This window comes from Mycteria americana, chromosome Z (genome assembly GCF_035582795.1).
Source record: "Mycteria americana isolate JAX WOST 10 ecotype Jacksonville Zoo and Gardens chromosome Z, USCA_MyAme_1.0, whole genome shotgun sequence".
In the NCBI taxonomy this organism is placed as follows: Eukaryota; Metazoa; Chordata; class Aves; order Ciconiiformes; family Ciconiidae; genus Mycteria; species Mycteria americana.
Genome location: NC_134396.1, coordinates 29,267,382 through 29,287,009, shown reverse-complemented (window position 1 = coordinate 29,287,009; position 19,628 = coordinate 29,267,382). Strand labels below are relative to the sequence as shown.

General features: G+C 36.3%; 1 protein-coding gene across 5 annotated transcripts in view; it reads right to left on the bottom strand.

Annotated features, from left to right (window-relative positions):
• CNTLN (centlein) overlaps positions 1-19,628 on the bottom strand; it is a 197,952-nt gene that overhangs the window by 72,743 nt on the left and 105,581 nt on the right. For all 5 annotated transcript variants that reach the window (XM_075527374.1, XM_075527375.1, XM_075527378.1 and 2 more), the window contains one exon: positions 532-581. In XM_075527374.1, the coding sequence (XP_075383489.1) occupies positions 532-581 (50 nt within the window). The remainder of the gene's footprint in view (positions 1-531; positions 582-19,628) is intronic.

Genomic DNA, 19,628 nt, shown 5'->3' with positions numbered 1-19,628 from the left:
TCTTATAAGAGTTCCACCATTTTGATTTTACTTTCAAATTCACATACTTTGTGGGACTAATATTAAAAAAGAAGTCTGAATGAGCAAGAAATTTCTGTATTAATGTATTTCAATACTGAAAAAGCCATTTCAGATTCTGGAGAAAGCTTCATAAACATATAAACATGTTTTAGATTTTACACATATATATTTATGATGTACATATACACAGATATTTAAAACATAAAATAATTAACTAATTTTATATATAGTATATACACATAAGTTGCAAACATATATTAGTGTGTATATATATATAAATTGTCATTGATTTAATAGGCATGTGAAGAACTTAAGGGTAAACATACTTTGAAATAAGAATATGTATGGCCTTACGCTTACAAAATACATATTCAAGAAAAAGACATTAACCTTTGGAAAGAAAATAACCTTAAAATTAATATTCCTAATGGACTACATATACACATATAAAATACTATACCTTTCCTTTTTTGTTGTAAACATAGTTGAACTCCTGTATTGTGAACTTACCCACAGAGTGGTGTACTTTCACCTGATCCAATTCTTCTTCAAGATTCAGTCTACGAAAGAGGAAATAAAAGAGTAAGAACAACAGAACAATCACATAAATGCCACTAAAAACCATTTAAAAAATTAAACCAAAACCATATCAATATATTGCTGGGGAAAAAGTTGTCAATACCCAGGAATTAGTTCTAATTTGATGACATTTAGCATACTTCAAACATAAAGAGTAATTTGTACAACAGCTGAACAAAATTTATAAATCGGAATTTACAAAAATCAGATATAATGTTGGTTGTAACATACATTAAGAAGTTTCAGCTGGTCCTTTTTAGGTAAGGAAATGCCTGAGATGAAAAGGAGACCAGTAGGAGATGGAATCCTGTTAAAGGGGAATAAGTATTCAGTCTCAGGGGAAACCACCAGACAACCTTGTGCAGATATATCTTATCATTCTTCTTTTTCCAGCGACTATTTGAGAAACTTATTAACAAAATCTCTCCTCTCCTTTTCCAGCCCTGATCTACTACTATATTACTACTATAGTTTATTCTGTAATATCAATCAGTTAAGGTCTGTACAACAAAATACCTGAACTACTGTTTTTAATTTTATTAAAATTACACACAAATAAAGTTGCCAGGATACCAATGCTAAAGTTTCAAAGTCAAATTGGGAAATGCTAGAATGAAAGACATTAATTTAAATGGTTCATTTATACTTGTGATTTCTGGCAGAATCTTTAATTATATACTTGCGCAGTACTTTAGCAATAAGACCCCCGCCTATTTTAGCTTAGGATCCTACAGCACACAGAACAGAGGGCCGTCATTTAACATGCAGATTTTGCTTAAAATTTAACCTCATACCTATACAAATACACATTATTCTAGCTCTGTTCTGACGGTTGGATTGCTAATTTACTCACAGCCTTTTCTGCTGTACTCTGAACAGTAGCACCTAACTGCTTCACAGGAAATGTATGCTTTACAAAATCTCTCTGAGATAAGGCACAAAGAAAATCGGGCCAAAATATCTGCTAAATTAAGGAAAGGGTTTAAAAAAATGGCCTTTCAGTATACACAGTATTTTAAAGCACTTTATAAGTTTAATGCATCTCCGACTCAGCTGTAACTCTAAATACTGCAATTCACATCCCACAGTCTCACATGAAGTACAACAAAAATGAGAAACATGAAGTTAAAGTAACTTGCTTTGCATGACACATAAGACTCCAGCTCTTTTCAGCATCACTCAGCTGCCTTCACAGGTTGACTTTCTTTGCTCTTCTTTCATTCTCCATGCTTCAGTTATCATCAATTTCTATAACACAGACTACAGTAGGCTTTACCTCCACACTGTCCTAACTCCTTATAGCATGTTCACTTTTTGCACCAAATGGCAAAATGGTTCCTTGAAAAGACATTCTCTGTTTACGTAATTAAAGACTGTATTCAACATTACATGAATACAAGGGAGTGAATTAAGCATACTTTAGAATCTTTGCTGCTTGAACCTCTATCTTCTGAATGTGTTATTTTTCAACTTTGAAAACATTTGAATGAAAAAAACATTTACGCACATATATACATACATACTGCCTCGCTACACACTAAGTGACAAGCATACAATGATAATTGTGCAAGATTTTAAAAAAGAGTTAACTTTTAAATATTTTTGTAAGGTGATGAAAGATGCAGAAGTAAATAAATGATATGAAATAAGTAAAGGGGTAGGTTTATAGTCTGAATATCTGAAGCACTTCCAAACAAATTCATTTGTCTGTGAAATAGTCTCCAACTGAAGTAATGATATATCTAAGCTGGAAATATTTCAGGCAAGCCTAGACAAGAAATTGCAATGTGTAATACAAGATCCAACCTGTACAACTCAATGACTGGCTTGCATGAATGCTAGAAATGCCCAGCTGGGTTAGACCAGCGCTGGGTCTATCCATCACCAGTGCTCTGTCTCCAGTAGAGACAAAAGCAGATGCTATGCAGGAGAGGGCACAAGCCTAACAGTTTCTGCAGCCTGATTGCAATCTTCCATCCTGAAAGTGGCACATAAGCACTACCTTTTGTTTCTTCTTCTTTAACTGGTTCCCTGTTGCTAAAAGGACCTTCCCTCCAATCCTGCAGGAATGGAATTTCTTTATAACTTTTCATGTGGAGCCTTGAGAAAGACAATTGGAAAATACAGATCAGATTTTATCCACATGGTTATTGTCACCCTTCTGCAATTCCAGCAGGTTAATGAAGCAGGATTTTCCTTTACAGGAGCCACACTGATGCTTCCCCAACAAAACTGTGTTGATCTGTGCTCAGTGATCTCTCTCTCTCTCTGTTTTGTTGGTCTCCCCCCCGCCTTTTTCCTAAAGACAGACTGCCATCTTCCCAAGTACAGAAGCAGTCAGGCTCACTGGTCTGCAGCTCCCTCTGGAGCCCATTTTGTAGATGGGAGTTACAGTGGCAACCTGCCAGTCAACTGGCACAGTGGCTGTTTACAATGAGGTTACAGTTCAGTAATTTCATACTTCAGTTTCTTCACACCCCTGGGGGTGTGAAGATATTAACATCAAGATATTAACAAATAACTTATCTACGTGACCTCAAAATTGCTGTACAGTTACTTCAAACAGATCTAACACCTTTGATCCATCTGCTACAAAGAATACATGAACTGTTGGCATCTCCTTAGCATCTTCAGCAGGGAAGACTGATGCAAAGATCCACTGTGCTGTTCTTTTATGGCCTTGTAAACCCAGTGTAACCTTTTACACTGTTATCATTAAGCAAACCTACAAATTTCCTAACTGGCTTCTTTTTCACTTTATTTAAGCAAAATTTTACTGTCACAGCTTAAGCATTTTTGAAAAACACTCTTCAAGGGCCTTCTCAGCTTTCCACTTGCATTTGTCCTGCCAGTGTTTATTAGCCTACCTGTTCTCAGGTTAAGTTTTAATGCAAGGTTAAGTTTTAAATGCTGACCTTCTCTCCACGAGGGCCACAAAAACTTCCCCACTGAGTCTTTACAGAGAGCTTTTCAAGACTATTTTGGGGTGGGGGTTGGTTTGGGTTTTTTTAATTTCATTTTTTAAATTGTAGCACATATTTCAGCTGTGTTTCAGCTACAGTACCTTTCTTAACAGTCTCCAACTGTTCATAGGCTTTCTGTACTGCTTGTTCTAGTGTTTGGGGGGTTGGAGGTTTTTTGACTAGTTGCTTCATTTTTACATGGTTTCTTTTCTGGAAAGTGAATATCCCCAGGCCAATTGATTTGGTCCACTCTCTTCTGCTACTGTCTAAATCTAATTAAAAAAAAAAAAAAGAGGCAAACATCACATGAACCCATCTTCAAAAAGGATGAGATGTGGGGAAATACAGGCCTCACCTCTTTTCCTAGGAAAGTGACAGAGCAAATCAGCCTGGAAATCATGTCCAGCCACTTAATGGACAAGAAGGTGACTGGAAACAGCTAGCATGGATTTACCAAGGAAAAATTTTGCTTTGCCAACCTGATCGCCTCTGTAAGGAGATGACAGGTTGTAAGAATATATGGAGAGCAGGTAATGGTGTATACCTTGAATATGGCAAGGCATTTGAGATGGTCTCCCATCTCCTTATTGGCAAATAGTTGAGATGGGAATTGAAAAGTAGATAAGGTGGCTAGGAAATTGGCTGGACTGTTAGGCTCAAAGGGTGATGATCTGTGGTGTGGAGTCCAACTGGCAGCTAGCAATAAAAAGCATCCCTCAGGGTTCCATACCAGAGCCAGTACTGTTTAATGTCTTTATTAACAACCTCAAAGATGGGTTAGAACAAGTTCACAGATGATATAAAACTGAGGGGAGCAACTGATACACTCACTGGAGGGCTGGACCGCTGTTCAGAGAGACCTCATAGGCGGAAAAAATGGGCTGATGGGAACTTCATGGAGTTCACAAAAGGCAAAGTCCTGGCCTCACAACAGGACATTCTAGAAGACCAAGTGGCTAGAGAGCAGCTTTGCAGAAAAAGAGGGGTCCTTCTTAGCAACAAGTTGAACATTAGGTAGTGACATGTCTCTGTGGCAAAGGCTAACAAGATACTAGCTGTATAGGCAAGATTATAGTCAACTGGTTTACAAAATTGGTTCTGTTCAGCACTTCTGAGACTGCATGTGTGGCTGTGTCTAGTTTTGGGCATCTCCAAGAAAGACACTGACCTAATAGATTAAGTCTAGCAAAGGGGTACCACCATGGTCAGGGGTTGGGCACATGATTTATGATGACAGGATGAAAGACCTGGGTTTATTCAGCTCTAGGAGAACGGAAGATTTTATTGCTGTCTACCTAATGCAAGGGTGTCAAAAAGATGGAGTTTGACTTTTCCCAGAGGAGCGCAGTGGATGGTATGAGACCCAATGGATACAAGTTAGAATACATCAAATTCCAACTAGATATAAAAAGAATTTGCTCATTAGGCTGGTCAGACCCTGAAACAGTTGCCCGAAAGGTTCTGAAATCTCCATCCTTGGTCTCCATCTCCATCCTTTGTCAAAACTTGACAAGATCCTAAGCAACCTTCCCAAACTGCCACTGCTTTGAGCAGCAGGTTGGACAAGATAGCTTCCAGAGGTTCCTTCCAAGCTGCACAATTCTGTGCTTCTCATTGTATTGAGGTAACTGTTACAGAGAGGCTTTCTCTCTAATGCTTTCTGAACTAAGTTCTGTATACCACTCAAAATAAAATCCAGAACAGTATTTTTCCTTTTGGTTTCTAAGACTGATTGTTCTAGAAAAGTTACTTATTCCGTACAAAATTTTTATCTCTACATCTTGTCTTGGCAAGATAATGATGCAGGCTTTATGTGGATAGCTGAAACCTTCCATGATTACAGCCTGTCCTTCACAACTTGTCGAACCTCACTTCGCATTTCTGCATCACTGTCAGCATCCTGATGAAAAGATCAGCAGTACAATCTGACTGCTACTTATTTATTATTAAAATATAGGACTTCTATACAAAAGCATTACACAGTGCTCCCTTCTTCTGTAATAGATGCCTGATATTACACTTAAATAATCCTTTTCATACAGTGCCACTCTCACTGGGTAATCCTACTCTGTCATTCCTGCAAAGCTAGTACCCAGGCAACACTGTACCCCACAGATTACCCTCATTTCTCCAGGTCACTGAGATGCCTAGTGTGTCAGGACTGTCATTTGATGCAAGCAGTCTAGCTCCACATCTTATTTTTTGGGCTTCTAGCACAAAAGTATTTGTAAATTATTTACTTATTAGATTCCTTCTTGCAAACAGGATATTCTCCTTTCCCAAGATTTATGCTCTTTGCAGCAGCACATATAAAACATGCCTCATATGCAGATAATCATACATGTCACACTAAACCAAACTGAATATATTGCATTCTACTGGGGAGACTGTTACCTGCACCCTGAGCTTAAATTTTTTTTCAACCTGGGGAAGCTTACACAGGTATAGCCTCCTATTTGAACCACTTGCTCTCATCCTATCCTACCCTAATTAGTTAGTCAGTTGGTTTCTTGGTTTCTTTCTTTTATTCTAATCTCTGAAGCCTGACAATCTTTGGTTCACAAACTTGTTCAGTTTTGAATGCACAGATTGTGCCACTCAAGGCCAACACAGCTAGCATTGAGCAAATTTCTAAGTACTTGACTCATTTAGGAACAGATTATAGATTCATTTCTATTCAATCTTTTCCTTCTGAAAAACAAATGTAATACAACAAAACCTTCAAGCTTTATTTTCTACAGAATTTTTATGGCAAATATAGTGCTAACAGAGAAAAATACAAATATATAATCTGTATGATCTTGATACATACTACATTCATTATACAAAATCAGAAGATTAAAAAGGAATGTACAAGTAATTGTGGCTTTTTATCCTAACTGTGTGCACTCAAGTGATTTTTTACTATCACTCATACGTATTTTTACATTTCAAGGCAAAAAACAGAGCAAAAATTGCAATGTGAAGAACCACATACAGAAGTAGCTCTTCTTTTCTGTTTGTTCCCAACTCAGTAGTAAAATGTGCTCTGACACATTTGAATATTTCTGACATGCTACTCTAGCTAGAACTTGTAAAAAAAAAAAAGCACCTGTATATGCATTATAACAAAACCCCCACATCTAGTTCAGTTCTCTAAAATTCACCACAAAAGTACTGTAGCTTGCATATTTTGTTACAAGAGTGCAGCTCAAAAAAAAGGAGGAAAGGCTGACATGTGGTCTTCTTGAAGAGTACAATTCTTTGCAGAGGCTGTATGATTGCTACTTTCCCCAAGAACAAGTGAACATGATCAGCTGGAAGAAGCATCAAAGAAGGGTCAAGTAAGAACTTTCTAAGGAGCAAGAAGAGACTCCAAGGAATTCAAGATAACTGAGGAAGTCACAGAAAACTGCTGAAGTATAATGCAACACTGAAAGAAATTATTCATCCTGAAAGAACATAGTGGCAAAAATCAGGGGTGGGGGACATACTTGCTTGCAAGCCTTTCATTTACACGTTAATCTCCCTCAGTGTCCCATCACACAGATATGCCAACCTAATAGGTAAGAACTGATTTATCTTTATGAAACTCTCCCTCCCTCTCCAAAAAATATTTCAAATGGGTCTGAAGATAAACATCTGCTTGTGTTTTTTCCCCAAAAGGGGGACTGCCTTTAATAGACTACGTCTGCTCCAATAGTCTTTTAAATGATCCACGTTCAACTCTTTTACGAAGTGGATTAAGTACTTGAATAGACCTGTGATCCAGTTGCACGGATTCTAGTGACATGAGATGCTTCCCTCACTTACTGAGGGTGAAAGAAGGATTGCCTCTGCAATCCTTCAACTCAAAGGATCAAAAATAAGCCCTGTGTGTGGTAATGCAGAATACTAACCTACTGGAACTAGAGAGTCAGAAAAGCAGTGTCAAAGTTCAGATACTGTGAATAAAAGCTTCAAACACTATTTTAGCAGATGAAGCTAATATTTGCTGTAATTATCTTAAGCATATGCTCACAGGATTTACTGCATCAGTTTTTGCATTGTTCAGTTTCAATTAACACATCAAACAATGGAAAGAAGAAATGCGCCAGGTTTTGATCCTAACTGAAAGGGGATTTCTCTGTGCATTGAAAAACTTGTGTTTGATTTAGCAAGTGCTGAGCAAAGGGCATCGTGTTTATGTCACCCGAAAAGATCCAAGACACAAACTGAAGCTGAGGGATGGAATTTTTGAAGATATTTCTACTGTGGAAAGGTAGTTTCTGTGTAAAGTGTTTCTAGCTGATTGTAGTCTTGAAGCATGGCTATTGAAAAGAAATCTTTGAGTATTAGTATATGCCTCCTTCATCTTTTGATGGTAGAAATGCTGGGACTTGAAGATGTTTCAAGAGTAGGCAATTTTGAGGATGATCTATATTTTAGATGCCTTATGTTAATCTCAAATTAACTGTGCTTCTAGCAGGTTTTTTTAAGACTGCTCCACAAATTTCACATTTTACAATTACTTACAACTACAAGCTTGACTTAAAAAGAAAAGCAAAAATAACAGCATATTTTAAACTTTTTGTATCTGATATCAAATAATTTTTCTCCTGGTAAATCCAGTAGTTACTAAACAAAGTGAAAGAAATTATTAGTTTACATTGTGGATTGGGTTAATTATCTTTCCTGTTTCAGATTATAATACTGAGTAGCACAAGTATTTGAGTATAACTCTTTTCCCAGGAGGGAAATTCAGCAATGAGTGTATTTAGGAACTGCAGGAGAAAAACAAATCTACCAATATTTGGAAACAGTAAACTGTCTGCTTTGTAAAGCAGTAACATGAACACGGAGGATGCTTTCAGTTTACCCTTTTACAAATCTCCTCATGACAATATATCAGTTGACAAACAGGGTGCTTTCTAGTTCTCTTCTTCATATTATGTATGTTTTTGCTTGAGCAAACAAATAAAATATATAGCATATGAAATTTATAAATCAGCATTTTTTGAGGAAAACTAATTTTCTGGCTTTTTAAAATTGAATTTTTAAAAATTCTATGATTGTATTTAAGTTTTTGTGTTATTTTCAGTCAGCATCTCATAAACATGATCTCGCTATTATGTCTGCTATTACACAATTAAAAAACCTCAACCTTCTAAGAGGTTTTAAGCTCCGTTTGTACAGGGAAGAGCTAGAGACTGACGTTCATTTAGAGATGATACACCTGTACAAAAAGAGGAATAGGATGTATGTAGGTACCAAAGTGCTGCTAAGCAAGCCATATGCAACATCAACAAAAGAAAAAACTGAACAAGTAAGGAATGAACAAGGAGAAACTATGCAATCCTGCAGTTCAGGTTGACGAACCAGGAGGAAAAAAAAAAAAAAGAAGAGGTCTATGGAAAAATCTAACTTAGACAACAGAAGTGATCAAGGTTCTAAATTGAACACATACAGCAATGTAGAACTCAAAAGAAAGTCTATAGTAATCATAACAGGAAAACAAAAATCTTTTCTTTGGAAAAATGGGTTTGTTCTATAGACTCAGAGAAGACAGACCTTTGAACCATAATTCAAGAACAAACGATGGGATTTGAATACAATGGAAATATGCAGGTCAAGAGGAAAGACAAACAAACCTGAGTGTAAGTATAAATTGATCACGTCCAGCTCATGATAAATTCACATCTTTGCACCTCTTCTCTTGACAAAGTCAAAGGCCACTACTGTATTTTAAAGTCTCTGTCACATTCATGCTGTGTATTCATTCTACTATTTAATTCAATTTTTAAAAAGGTAAGTTCCTAGGATATAATTTAAAACAATAGAGAGATACCAGACATGACCTTTGTGCAAATGCTTATCAAATACTGTGAAGTATTCTGACAACTTGACAAAGGAGATTCATTACTAGGAATACCTACCAGCAATCCAGATGAAAAGAAAATAAGTAACCACCCGGTTAAAATTTATTAAGTTTCATTAAACTCAAAGTCTAAACTCATATCTGCAATGGTAATGCTAACACAGTGAGACACTTCTGAAAGCTTGCAATGTTGAAATTGCAATTATCACTTGTCCTGTATCTAGATGCATTCTTTACACGGGTTCATTTCAATAAGTTCGGTTTGGTTTTTCTAAGCTGAAAAGGTATAAAACGTTTTCAAAACATGGTGAACAACTCTTTTCTGATGGCACTGGGAAAGTCTTTTCAGTCCTGGTTAGTTTCGAGTCAAGGTTTCTAGAGTCCAAAGAAGACTGTCTAACTGAAAAATGTACCCTGAAAATTTACAGTAACACCCTATCAAATTTGCCAATAATGAAGGTTACATAACTATGAGTGACTTACATGATTGCTATTTCTAATTTTAAGAACAAATACACTAATCCTATATCTGTTAGATTAACTGAAAATCTTATTTAAAATATTTATTCAGCTCACACACACACACTTTTCTGCTCAGGACCATTTCTGAAAGAAGGAAGAAAAGAAGACTGGTTTTGCAATGTGCTTGAAAGAGTAATAAAACTAGCGGACTGAAAAAAAATCCAGAATTTATGACTCCTTCCAGGAAAACACCTTGATTTTCTTTATAATCAAATGTTGTATTTTCTAGCAGCTTTGCTAAGTTCAAATGATAGCACATCAGATGAGAGAAGAGTGACTTAAAGCCATACAAAGTCTAGAAACTGGTGTACTGTTTTTCACCTTTTTACAGACCTGAAATTGCCTCATGGCCTTGAGCCTTCTGCATAGAGAGGTTATGCTGTTTGTAAGTGTATCTGGTAGAATTTGACTCTATTTCTTCAGTAATTCTTTCTCAACAATAAGCATTTTCTTATCTGGTTCCAAAACAAGTCGAAAACCCAAAGAGACCTTCTGACAATATAACCTACTCCAAAATACTTTTACTCTGCTGACAAGAAACGGTCCAGGCCAGCAACAGTCTTAGATGCTCCAGATTACATGGTCAGAGAACAACTTCCAAGCCCTTACTAGCCAAGGAGAAGCTATCGAGTCCTTGAATTAACAGGAATCAGCACCCTAAATTAGCAGGAATCTACTGGCACTTCCTAGAATACTGTCAGGATCTTCTAATATGGCAGGTCAGAAGTAGAATCATGCCTGTTTTGACATCCTGAGAACAACCTCAAAGTGCTTTTTTTACTATCAATAACTTCATTAAAGTCATTCTTCTTCCTTGTGACATATATATACAAAAGGCACCAAGAGGAGCATGTAAGCACACAGCATCCTGTTTTATGTACCAATGCTTCATTTCTATCCTCCAACTATGATTGCCACAGTCTCACTTGGCAATATTGAAACAAGGGTGGTAAAAAATCAAGAGAGATCAAACCTATCCAGTTAATAGTTTATGTTGGTATTGCATATATTTTTAAAGGTACTGACCTTGACCCACAATTATAGTATCTACTCTTTCCAGTATCATACAATATTCTAAATTCTATTTTATGGCAATAGAATACTTTTGATTACTCCTCCATTATTTAGTTATTTTTGTAATACTCACCCATTTGGAATATAGAAAGAGGCAGCATAATAAAAACTGTGCTATAGAAACAGTTTTGCCAAAGGAATTACTTCTGATTTCTTTTATATTATAGCTAGGCATCAGCAAGAAAATCTCTGTAACAGTTGCTTACTTATCAAGTTACTAGAATAGGCGAAATGCTCGTACCATCTGCATATAAGCAGGGCTTCTGCAAAATATACCGTCTTGCTAGAACAAAATTTCCTAGTACTCATCATTTTTAATTGTCAGCAGTTCTAAAGATACCATCAGGAGCCCTCACACAGCTCGAAATCTAAGGTACATATACACATGCGCACTTGGGTCTCAATGCATTAAAGAAAAGGTAATTTAGAAAGATAGCCTGAACTGTAGCATAAACTTTCTTTCTGCACTTATCAGTTTAAAGGGCTCCTTCCCTCAAGAGTTGCCGACCCTAGGTTAACCATTGCCAGAGGACTCTAGTTAGTCCTCTAGCAAACCACTGCCTCCAGAGTAATATACATCCCATAAGTCAGCTATTGCTCATCAGCAGCTTTCAGCATTCACAGGTAGGGCCAGCAGGAGACTCCTACACTCCTCTGCATACAGATAAAAGGAATTAAGAGAGCAGGCTCATGGCAGTCTAAAATAAACATCCAAACAAACAATAAGACTTTTTTTCCATTTGTCCCAGGGAATTTTATCTGGAAAATAAAACCAAGCAGAGAATCTCATTTCTAATAGAGCTGAATACATAAGAAGGAATAACCCACTGAGGAAACCGACTCCTTCCCAAGGATTACAGGTTGTAAGACTGCAGCAGGATGACTCTTTGGAGAAATAAGCAGAACCAACCACAATCTCCTAATGCATACTGTTGCTGGTGTGGACAGATATCAGGGGGCTAGTCCAGGAGCTGCTGCAGTCAGGGAAGCCTTCCGCTGAGTCCAAGAGGTTAACTATTGCCTTTTCAAATGTTTTCCTCCAGAGTCATGGAAGATTGTTAAAGACTAGAAAGCCAAATTAAGAAGAAAATCAGACAGAAAAAAGGCTGCTAAGCAAGCTTTGCATGCTTTTTATCAGGGTCCTTAAAAAGGGACAGTAGTGTTGCTTATTACAGCAACCAAAATAAGTAAGTTTTAAAGACATCAGGTCAAAGTAGTGCCAGGGAATTTTTTTCTTATCCAAAGCTTAAGCCAAATAGCCTAATATTTCCTGCAAAGAAAATGGGACAGCAGAAGCAGCTCTGTTTTCTTCCCCTCAGAAAAGAAAGGAGCTTGAGAAGAAAGACAGCAGATCAACATAGAAAGGTCTTCTAAGTAAGCAAAACTGAATTGTACTTTCTGTTCGTGAGTCTTCAAAAGGGTAAAAATTCTACTCTGTAAAACCAGAGTAGAATGCACTTGCAAATTAAGCATACTTTTGTAAAACACCCACACAGGAAATATAGGAAGAGGCTGTCATAAATTAGGATGGGGAATCTGTTACATCATAATGCAAACACTGATTTTAATTTTCTACTACTCAAAAATTGTTGAGAGTCATGAGAACCAAGCTATGCAGAAACTTTATCCAACTTTTACATGTGAAATACTACTCTGACAGAAATTCTTCAATTTGTTCCTACAGCATTATGATTCAAGAACATTTGCCTGCAGTAAGGGCAAAATATGCTCTTTTCATGGGTCTGTATATTTATGTGTCAACTGACAGCCTTGGGAGGTGAGAGTAAACCTGGGAGCAGGTGTTTGATCTAGACTGTGCGAGAGAGCAAAAACCATTACATATGTCTGGGGATAATGCTGCCAAAAGAAGACTAAAACAAAAAGTACTAGCATTACTTACATTTTGTGAACATTCACACTATCCAGAATGATTTACTGGAATTCCTTTACAGGAAGAAAATTGTAAACTTACAGTTTACACAAAGAAACTTGTAGTCTTAATTAACCAAGGATATGGAGTATTTGACTATACAGAGTCATTGAGCTATCTATCTTACTTTATCCCTTCACTTCCAGAAATATGTCTTTATCATTCTTGTTTCCCAATTCAGTCACTTATAAGATGGATGAAAATTGTAGGAAGCGGTATCTGTTGATGCTAAGTAAAGTCTCTCTGATTTACAGCCCACACTCAGGAGCAAAAAAGGATAAAAGCAACTCCCCCCACACCAATCCAATGTCTGTTCACATAACAAAAGAGTGAGCAGTGTCATAGTTGTCAAGAATGAGTTTTGAGAAATATTTCAAATTAAGTCACTCAAAACCCAAAGATGTGCTAGTGACTAGTGACTAAAATAGTTTCAACATCCAGCATAACCTTTAGCTTCCAAAAGGATGGTAGAAACCCATGCCTAAAATTTTATCTACCATTTAGTAATCTTTAATTTGTTTTACTGTAGCACAAAACCCAGCTGATTTACCAAAGGTGTTTTAAAAAAAAAAAAAGTTACATTGTGTGAATTATGCTCATTATTTTATTTTGAATTTTTTAATTCCTTTATAACAAGACCATCAGAACAGCCTCATAAACAGTGTTTATCTGTAGTTAGTTCAGAAAGGATTCAACCTGAAGGGCCATGACTGGGGTACCAGTGTGATCAACGTAACTCAGACAAGCACACAGGGTGAGGACTTCACTGCATGAATAACAAGAGAGTTTTATTATCGCATCAGTGCTTTTAACCTTTATATAAACCTTAGATGACCAACACACCAAAGTCTCTATTACGTACAGCCTGTTTTTAGTATGGAGCCAGTTTCCAATAATGCAAAGTAAGGATGCAAATCAATTTCTTAAATTATTTCTTACACTGAAATATTTGAGTTTTAGGAAAATTTGGAAGATGCCATGTTTATTCTGATGTGATTGTGTTTGAAAAAAGCCAATACAACAATACTTCTTAGATCACGCATTCTGAATTCTTTACAAATTAGAAGAAGATCCAAAAACATTAAGACAGGTTAAACTTTTGTATGTATATGCATATTCTACCTCACACAGCAAAAGACAGCCAAGTAGTTCATCACAAAGTTCATGCTGGGCCACAATAAAGGTCCACTTAGCTCCACACCTGAGTTTCTGGAATTCCAGAACTGTACACTTAGGAAAGAGTTCAAGAGATAAGGCAAGAATACATAAACATTGCTGAATAATTTTCATTGTAAAACATTATTTGCAGTCTTTGAAGGAACTTAATGTCTCTACTTCTTTGCAAAATTCAGTTCTTGAAGTTCCATAGCTATTAGCAAAGCTGAGATATACCTAAACATGGAAATTTGCCATTTCCCTTCCAAAATCAGTACCATGCAGGGAAAATGGAAAACTAGCGTTGTATGCTAAATTCAGCTGCTGCCAGAAAGCACCAAGCAGTGCTGCCCTCACCAGAATTCCCAGGAACTCCATAGCAAGTGTTGAAGAGAAACCTGTATTCATTATTGCCTCATTAGTCTCTTAATATGGCAGTCTGACAGCTTATGTTACTAGCTTTGGTGGGCTTTCGTGTTACAGATTGTAGGTTCATAGGCTTCTTACTATGAACATTCAGTACAGTTTCACAAGATACACTCAGTACTTCTTTATTTTTATATATACATATATATGTAGACCGATAAATCAGACATTTCCACCTAAATGCTGAAGAACTTTTACCTAGGCAATAGAGAAAAGAAGAAGACAGCACTCTCACAAGCAGTGTGCTTACCAACAGTACAATATTTCATTTCTGTAACACTCAGATAATCTACAGAAATCACTGTGATTCAACAGCAAGACAGGCAATACTTCTGAGCAAGCAATACAAAAGGAAGATAACTTAGAGTCCCTATCTTTCTCCAACATTTCTCTGCTATTCTTGTCCCTGACAATGCCCAAATTTTATCATTAATGCAACTTTAATCTGCCTTTCCCTGCTTATGCATTATGGAAGAATGTTTAATGGCATGACTGCATGTTTTCAGTATGACACAGTCTCATCAGGTATGAGAAGGCACTGAAATACTACAGGCTGCTTACAGAGATTTGATAATACTACTTGGATTTTGAACAAATACCTGCAAACAAGAAAAGTGTGATTAAATAAGGAGGAACAAAGGAAAAACATCAACATCTCTGATTTCCAAAAGCACAGCAAGCCCCCAAATTTGTCTGTTAGCCAGGACACAGGAAATTACAAGATCTGGTGGACACAGGTAAGGAAAGTTCTAGGGACAAGCTTAACAATTAAAGATCATTAATCTCATTATCCCTGACAGATGACTCTTACTGGAAAACAACAATATATTTATTTCAGTTAGCTGACACAGTGCTTTGTGAAAATGTAACTGGAAGCTTGCTAGAAAAGAGAAAATAATTCTCTTCACAAAAGGGGCCGTGTGAATTAATTATGCAAAAGCCCCTAAATGACTTCATGTGGTATTTACAGTTCTGACTTTGGTCCTTTAAAAACTTCTTTTAAAAATTGCACGCTGTGGTATAACTAATGCTGCTGTTTTCTTACATTTTAAATTATTTGTAGTGGTTTTAGTCAACAACTGCACTGTTGCAAGTCCTCATACTTGAGCCTGACCACCATTTCCACTGAGCAACATTCACTCCAGTCAGTAAGCATGCGCCATGTCAGTGAGCTAACATAAAATAGATTTAGCAATCTTTTTATCCATCCAAAACCTAAACAAATACATCATTATTTTAACAATATTTGGCTTTGCAGTATAGAATTACTAATTGCAGTAAAAAGTAAACAAGAGCCCTGAGCTATTAGATTTAAGTATTTTGCAGTAAGAAGCCTGCTATGTCCCAGGACTCCTAAAACTGAAGAACAGAAAGATTACTTTACAGATGTAGCATGTATGTCAGAAGGGCTATACTCTGTAGGTCATACTTTTTAACACTGATGTAGCATGACTGCACATTGTTCCAAATTAATTTGGTACACGACGTAGCTTTCGAGTGGAACAAAGAAAAAAAATACTGTGGTATTTGGATATTGCACACAACAATGAAAGTTTAAAAACTAGAAGTCTTTGATGACAAGATATTTCCTGTTTAGCCAAAGAGACTGTCAAGGTGATCAAAACTGTGTTTTTTCAGCAGGTTCTCTAGAAAAAAAAGAAAAAGACACATTCAAGAAGCAGAGGAAGTAATAAAGCCTAGGTTTGTGTTTCTTACTCCCACCATTCCACAACAGTAAATTTAGCTTTCCTCCACCATACCCATTCTGACAGCTAGAAAAGGCAAGAGGCATCACATGCTGCTGCTGGTCCCAAGTTAGGCTCCTGCCAGCTGGCTGGTGAGATACCACTACACAGGATATAGAACAGTTGCTTTGACTCTACAAAGAATAAGAAAAGCAGAAATCATGAAGTCTTGTTTTCCTAAAAAAGCAAAGCTAATAAGAAACCCTTACTAAATTGCTGCTATAGCAGAGTAAGGATGCTACCGAGCTTGCAGTGATTCCACATGCTTCAAAGATCCAGAGCACATTTCCTATATGGAAGACACGCACAGCTACCCAGGCACTCAGAGGAAAGAATAACTACCAAAGGTTCTTTGAATGATGTCGCTATCTCTTTCACTTTATAAACGTTTCCTCCTTATCACAAGGTGCATATGACCATACCATACAGACAACCAATTTCCAGTTAGCTGTGAAGACAATGACTTATGTCATAATGCCTTATGTCAAAGAATGTACTATGTCAAATAATTCAGTGCTGCTGGTATCATTTATAAGATCTCCCACAAAGTAATCCAGAACAAAAGATGTAAAATTGTAAAGCTTCCACAATAGTTTATATACAGTCAACTATACCTTTCCAAAGCCTGTACATTAAAGGCCAAATGGATGGGGTATCCCTATACTCCAGCAAACACGAATTTAATATGGAAATACCAAAGTAGTTCAAATTAACTAGCTTGCAACCAAGTAATAGTTTAATTGGACATGCTACATACTAATTTACCCTTAATTTCAGCAAAATCCAAACAATATAGATACAAAGATGCCTCTAACTAATGTGGGAAGAAAATGTCAAAGGACGTATATGTCAATACAATTCTATAGAAAGCAAGACAACATTTAGCACTTAATAGCCAAGATTAAAAATAACCTATCTAAGAACCTGAGAACTATACTAGATTTAAATATATCTGTGTGTATGTTTATATATAGAGATCTATAAAAATGTATCTATCTGTAAAATGATATGCCTATTTTCATTGAAGATATTCCAGTTCTATGCAGCTTCAAGATGCTGAATCTGAAAGCACTAGTGCTGCACAGCTGAATAAAAGAAATTTCAAATTTTTTATGTTACTAGATCTTTCTCTTGCAAGTTTTCAGCACTTTCATACAGCTCAAATAAAAATATTATACTTATACAAGCATGGGTCACTTTCCTGCTCAAGCTAAGTGTTAACTACTGTTTGAATACTACTATGTTTTTCTGTTTGCTTAAGGGGGAGAAAAAGTGATCAAATCCCATGTTTTTCTTAACACAAAACATGAACTTCAATACAATAGCTGCTTCTGTAGCCTACAATAACATGGTACTTAACAGGAAATGACTGCAGCATAACACAGGTATTGCATACCTCATAGGGAAAATCATCCATGTGAGAAGATAAAAATGGGACACCCTAGCAGAGCTGTGGAATTGTTTTCACTTGGCCATTAGCATTAATAAACACTTCAAAGAATACTTAGGAAATTTATTTCAACTATCTCTTTTTGTTTGTGTTTGCAACTCTTCAATTGTGGCATGAGTTTAGCTGGTGGCTGCTATAGGATTTCTTAAGACTATGAGTCGTAGTCTTAGCTACTGGCTCAGATCTCAAAGTGAACTTAAATTTTGGACCTTTGTTTTTGTTTTGTTTTGTTTTTAATAATAAAGAATTTTAAAAAGGTGATTTTATAACTCATAAAATTAAAAATGCAGCTTTCAATCCACACCATATACATTGTGGAATATAATTTGTTATTCTTTGTGAAAGAGTAAATAGCAGGGGAGGAGGCTTAATGAAGAAGTCAGGTAAAACTATGACTAAAAACATTTTCTATAAAGTTAGAGAATAATTATTCTGTAACGCACTTAGTATAAAGATAAATCATATTAATAGCAAAAAAATCCTCTTCCTTCCAGGGGAATGTTGGGAAATTCAAGAGAAATATATGCATAAAGCATTGAGCACACACTAAATAATCACAGTTTATTGATTATTATATTTTACTAATCTAGTATGGGATTGTAACAATATAGAGATACTTTCTTTTATATGCACAAATGGGTCAAATTTATACATCATTAATTATGGAGGGGATGCAACCCATGGCTCTGAAACATATTCCTCTATTAATTGCAAAGTAATACAACATGCACTTACTATTCTTTACTAATCAAAAAATAAAAAAATTGTAGTAACAATGCCCCGCATTCTGCATCAACATTCTCCAAAAAATAACTCTGACATTAGGCATTCTGAACTTCATGAAAACAGAAAACTTCATACATTTTAAAAAAGAGGTGCTTAAATTTAAGTCCTAAACCCTATATTTGTTTCTGTATTAGTGTCCAGCTTGAAAGGTGAGTAGTGTTCAATAGCTTACATAAAAGTCAAAGCAATCCCTGCCTGTGATGAGAAGAAAGCTTTACAAAAGGACCTGACAGAAAGTAGTGGCTGACACAAAGTCTTTCCACCAACTTCAACAGGATTTGGAGTTAGGCACCATCAGAAGAAGTGACTTCCCAAGCAACTTCAGCTTTTCCTGACTTAAAAACAGATTTCACAACTTACAAACTGATTGTCTACAGTGTGCTAATATTGGTAATGACTGCATTTTGGAGCCTAGGACATGCATCAACGGGCTTTCCTTGGTTTTACCCTATACTTTATTTATTATCCCTTTGTTTTCAGAGCGATACATGTGCAAGTTAAAGACATTTTACACCATTGCTATACGAGGGGAGGGGAGGGGAGGGAAGTGGAGGGAGGGAGGAAGGGAGGAAAATCTTCCTTACAGGTAAAACAAATAAACAACAACAAACAATCCTGTTTTCCTAACATTCACTCTCTGGCCTAGTCACAGACAGAAATTACACATATTTAATGTAAGTAATTGGTACAACTCTGTAGATCATGCCCTTTAACCATAGAGCTTAAGAAAGAATACATACAATATAAAGAAGCCCTTTCCACAGATCTAAAAAGTACACTAAATTTAGTATTGACTTTCTTAAGACAGTGAGCTCAGATCTTGAAATGCTGACTTGCTTCAACAAATTAAAGACAGTCATTATTAGAGACAGACATTGAAGGCAGATATAAAAAACACAGGAGTTACGTATTCATTCCTTCCTTACGACAACTACCAATAAGCACCATTGCCCATTAGAAGTAAAAAGCACCTAAACCCACACAAGGAGTTCACCTTAATGATCACAATGGTGCAATGGCTTCTTGCTAAGTACTATGCAGAATTTTAAGAACTTATTTTGACTTAATAATTCTGTATTTCGAAGAGCTTAACTGTTTGCTCATGCCACTTCACCACAATCTAGTCAAGGCCACTGATCTG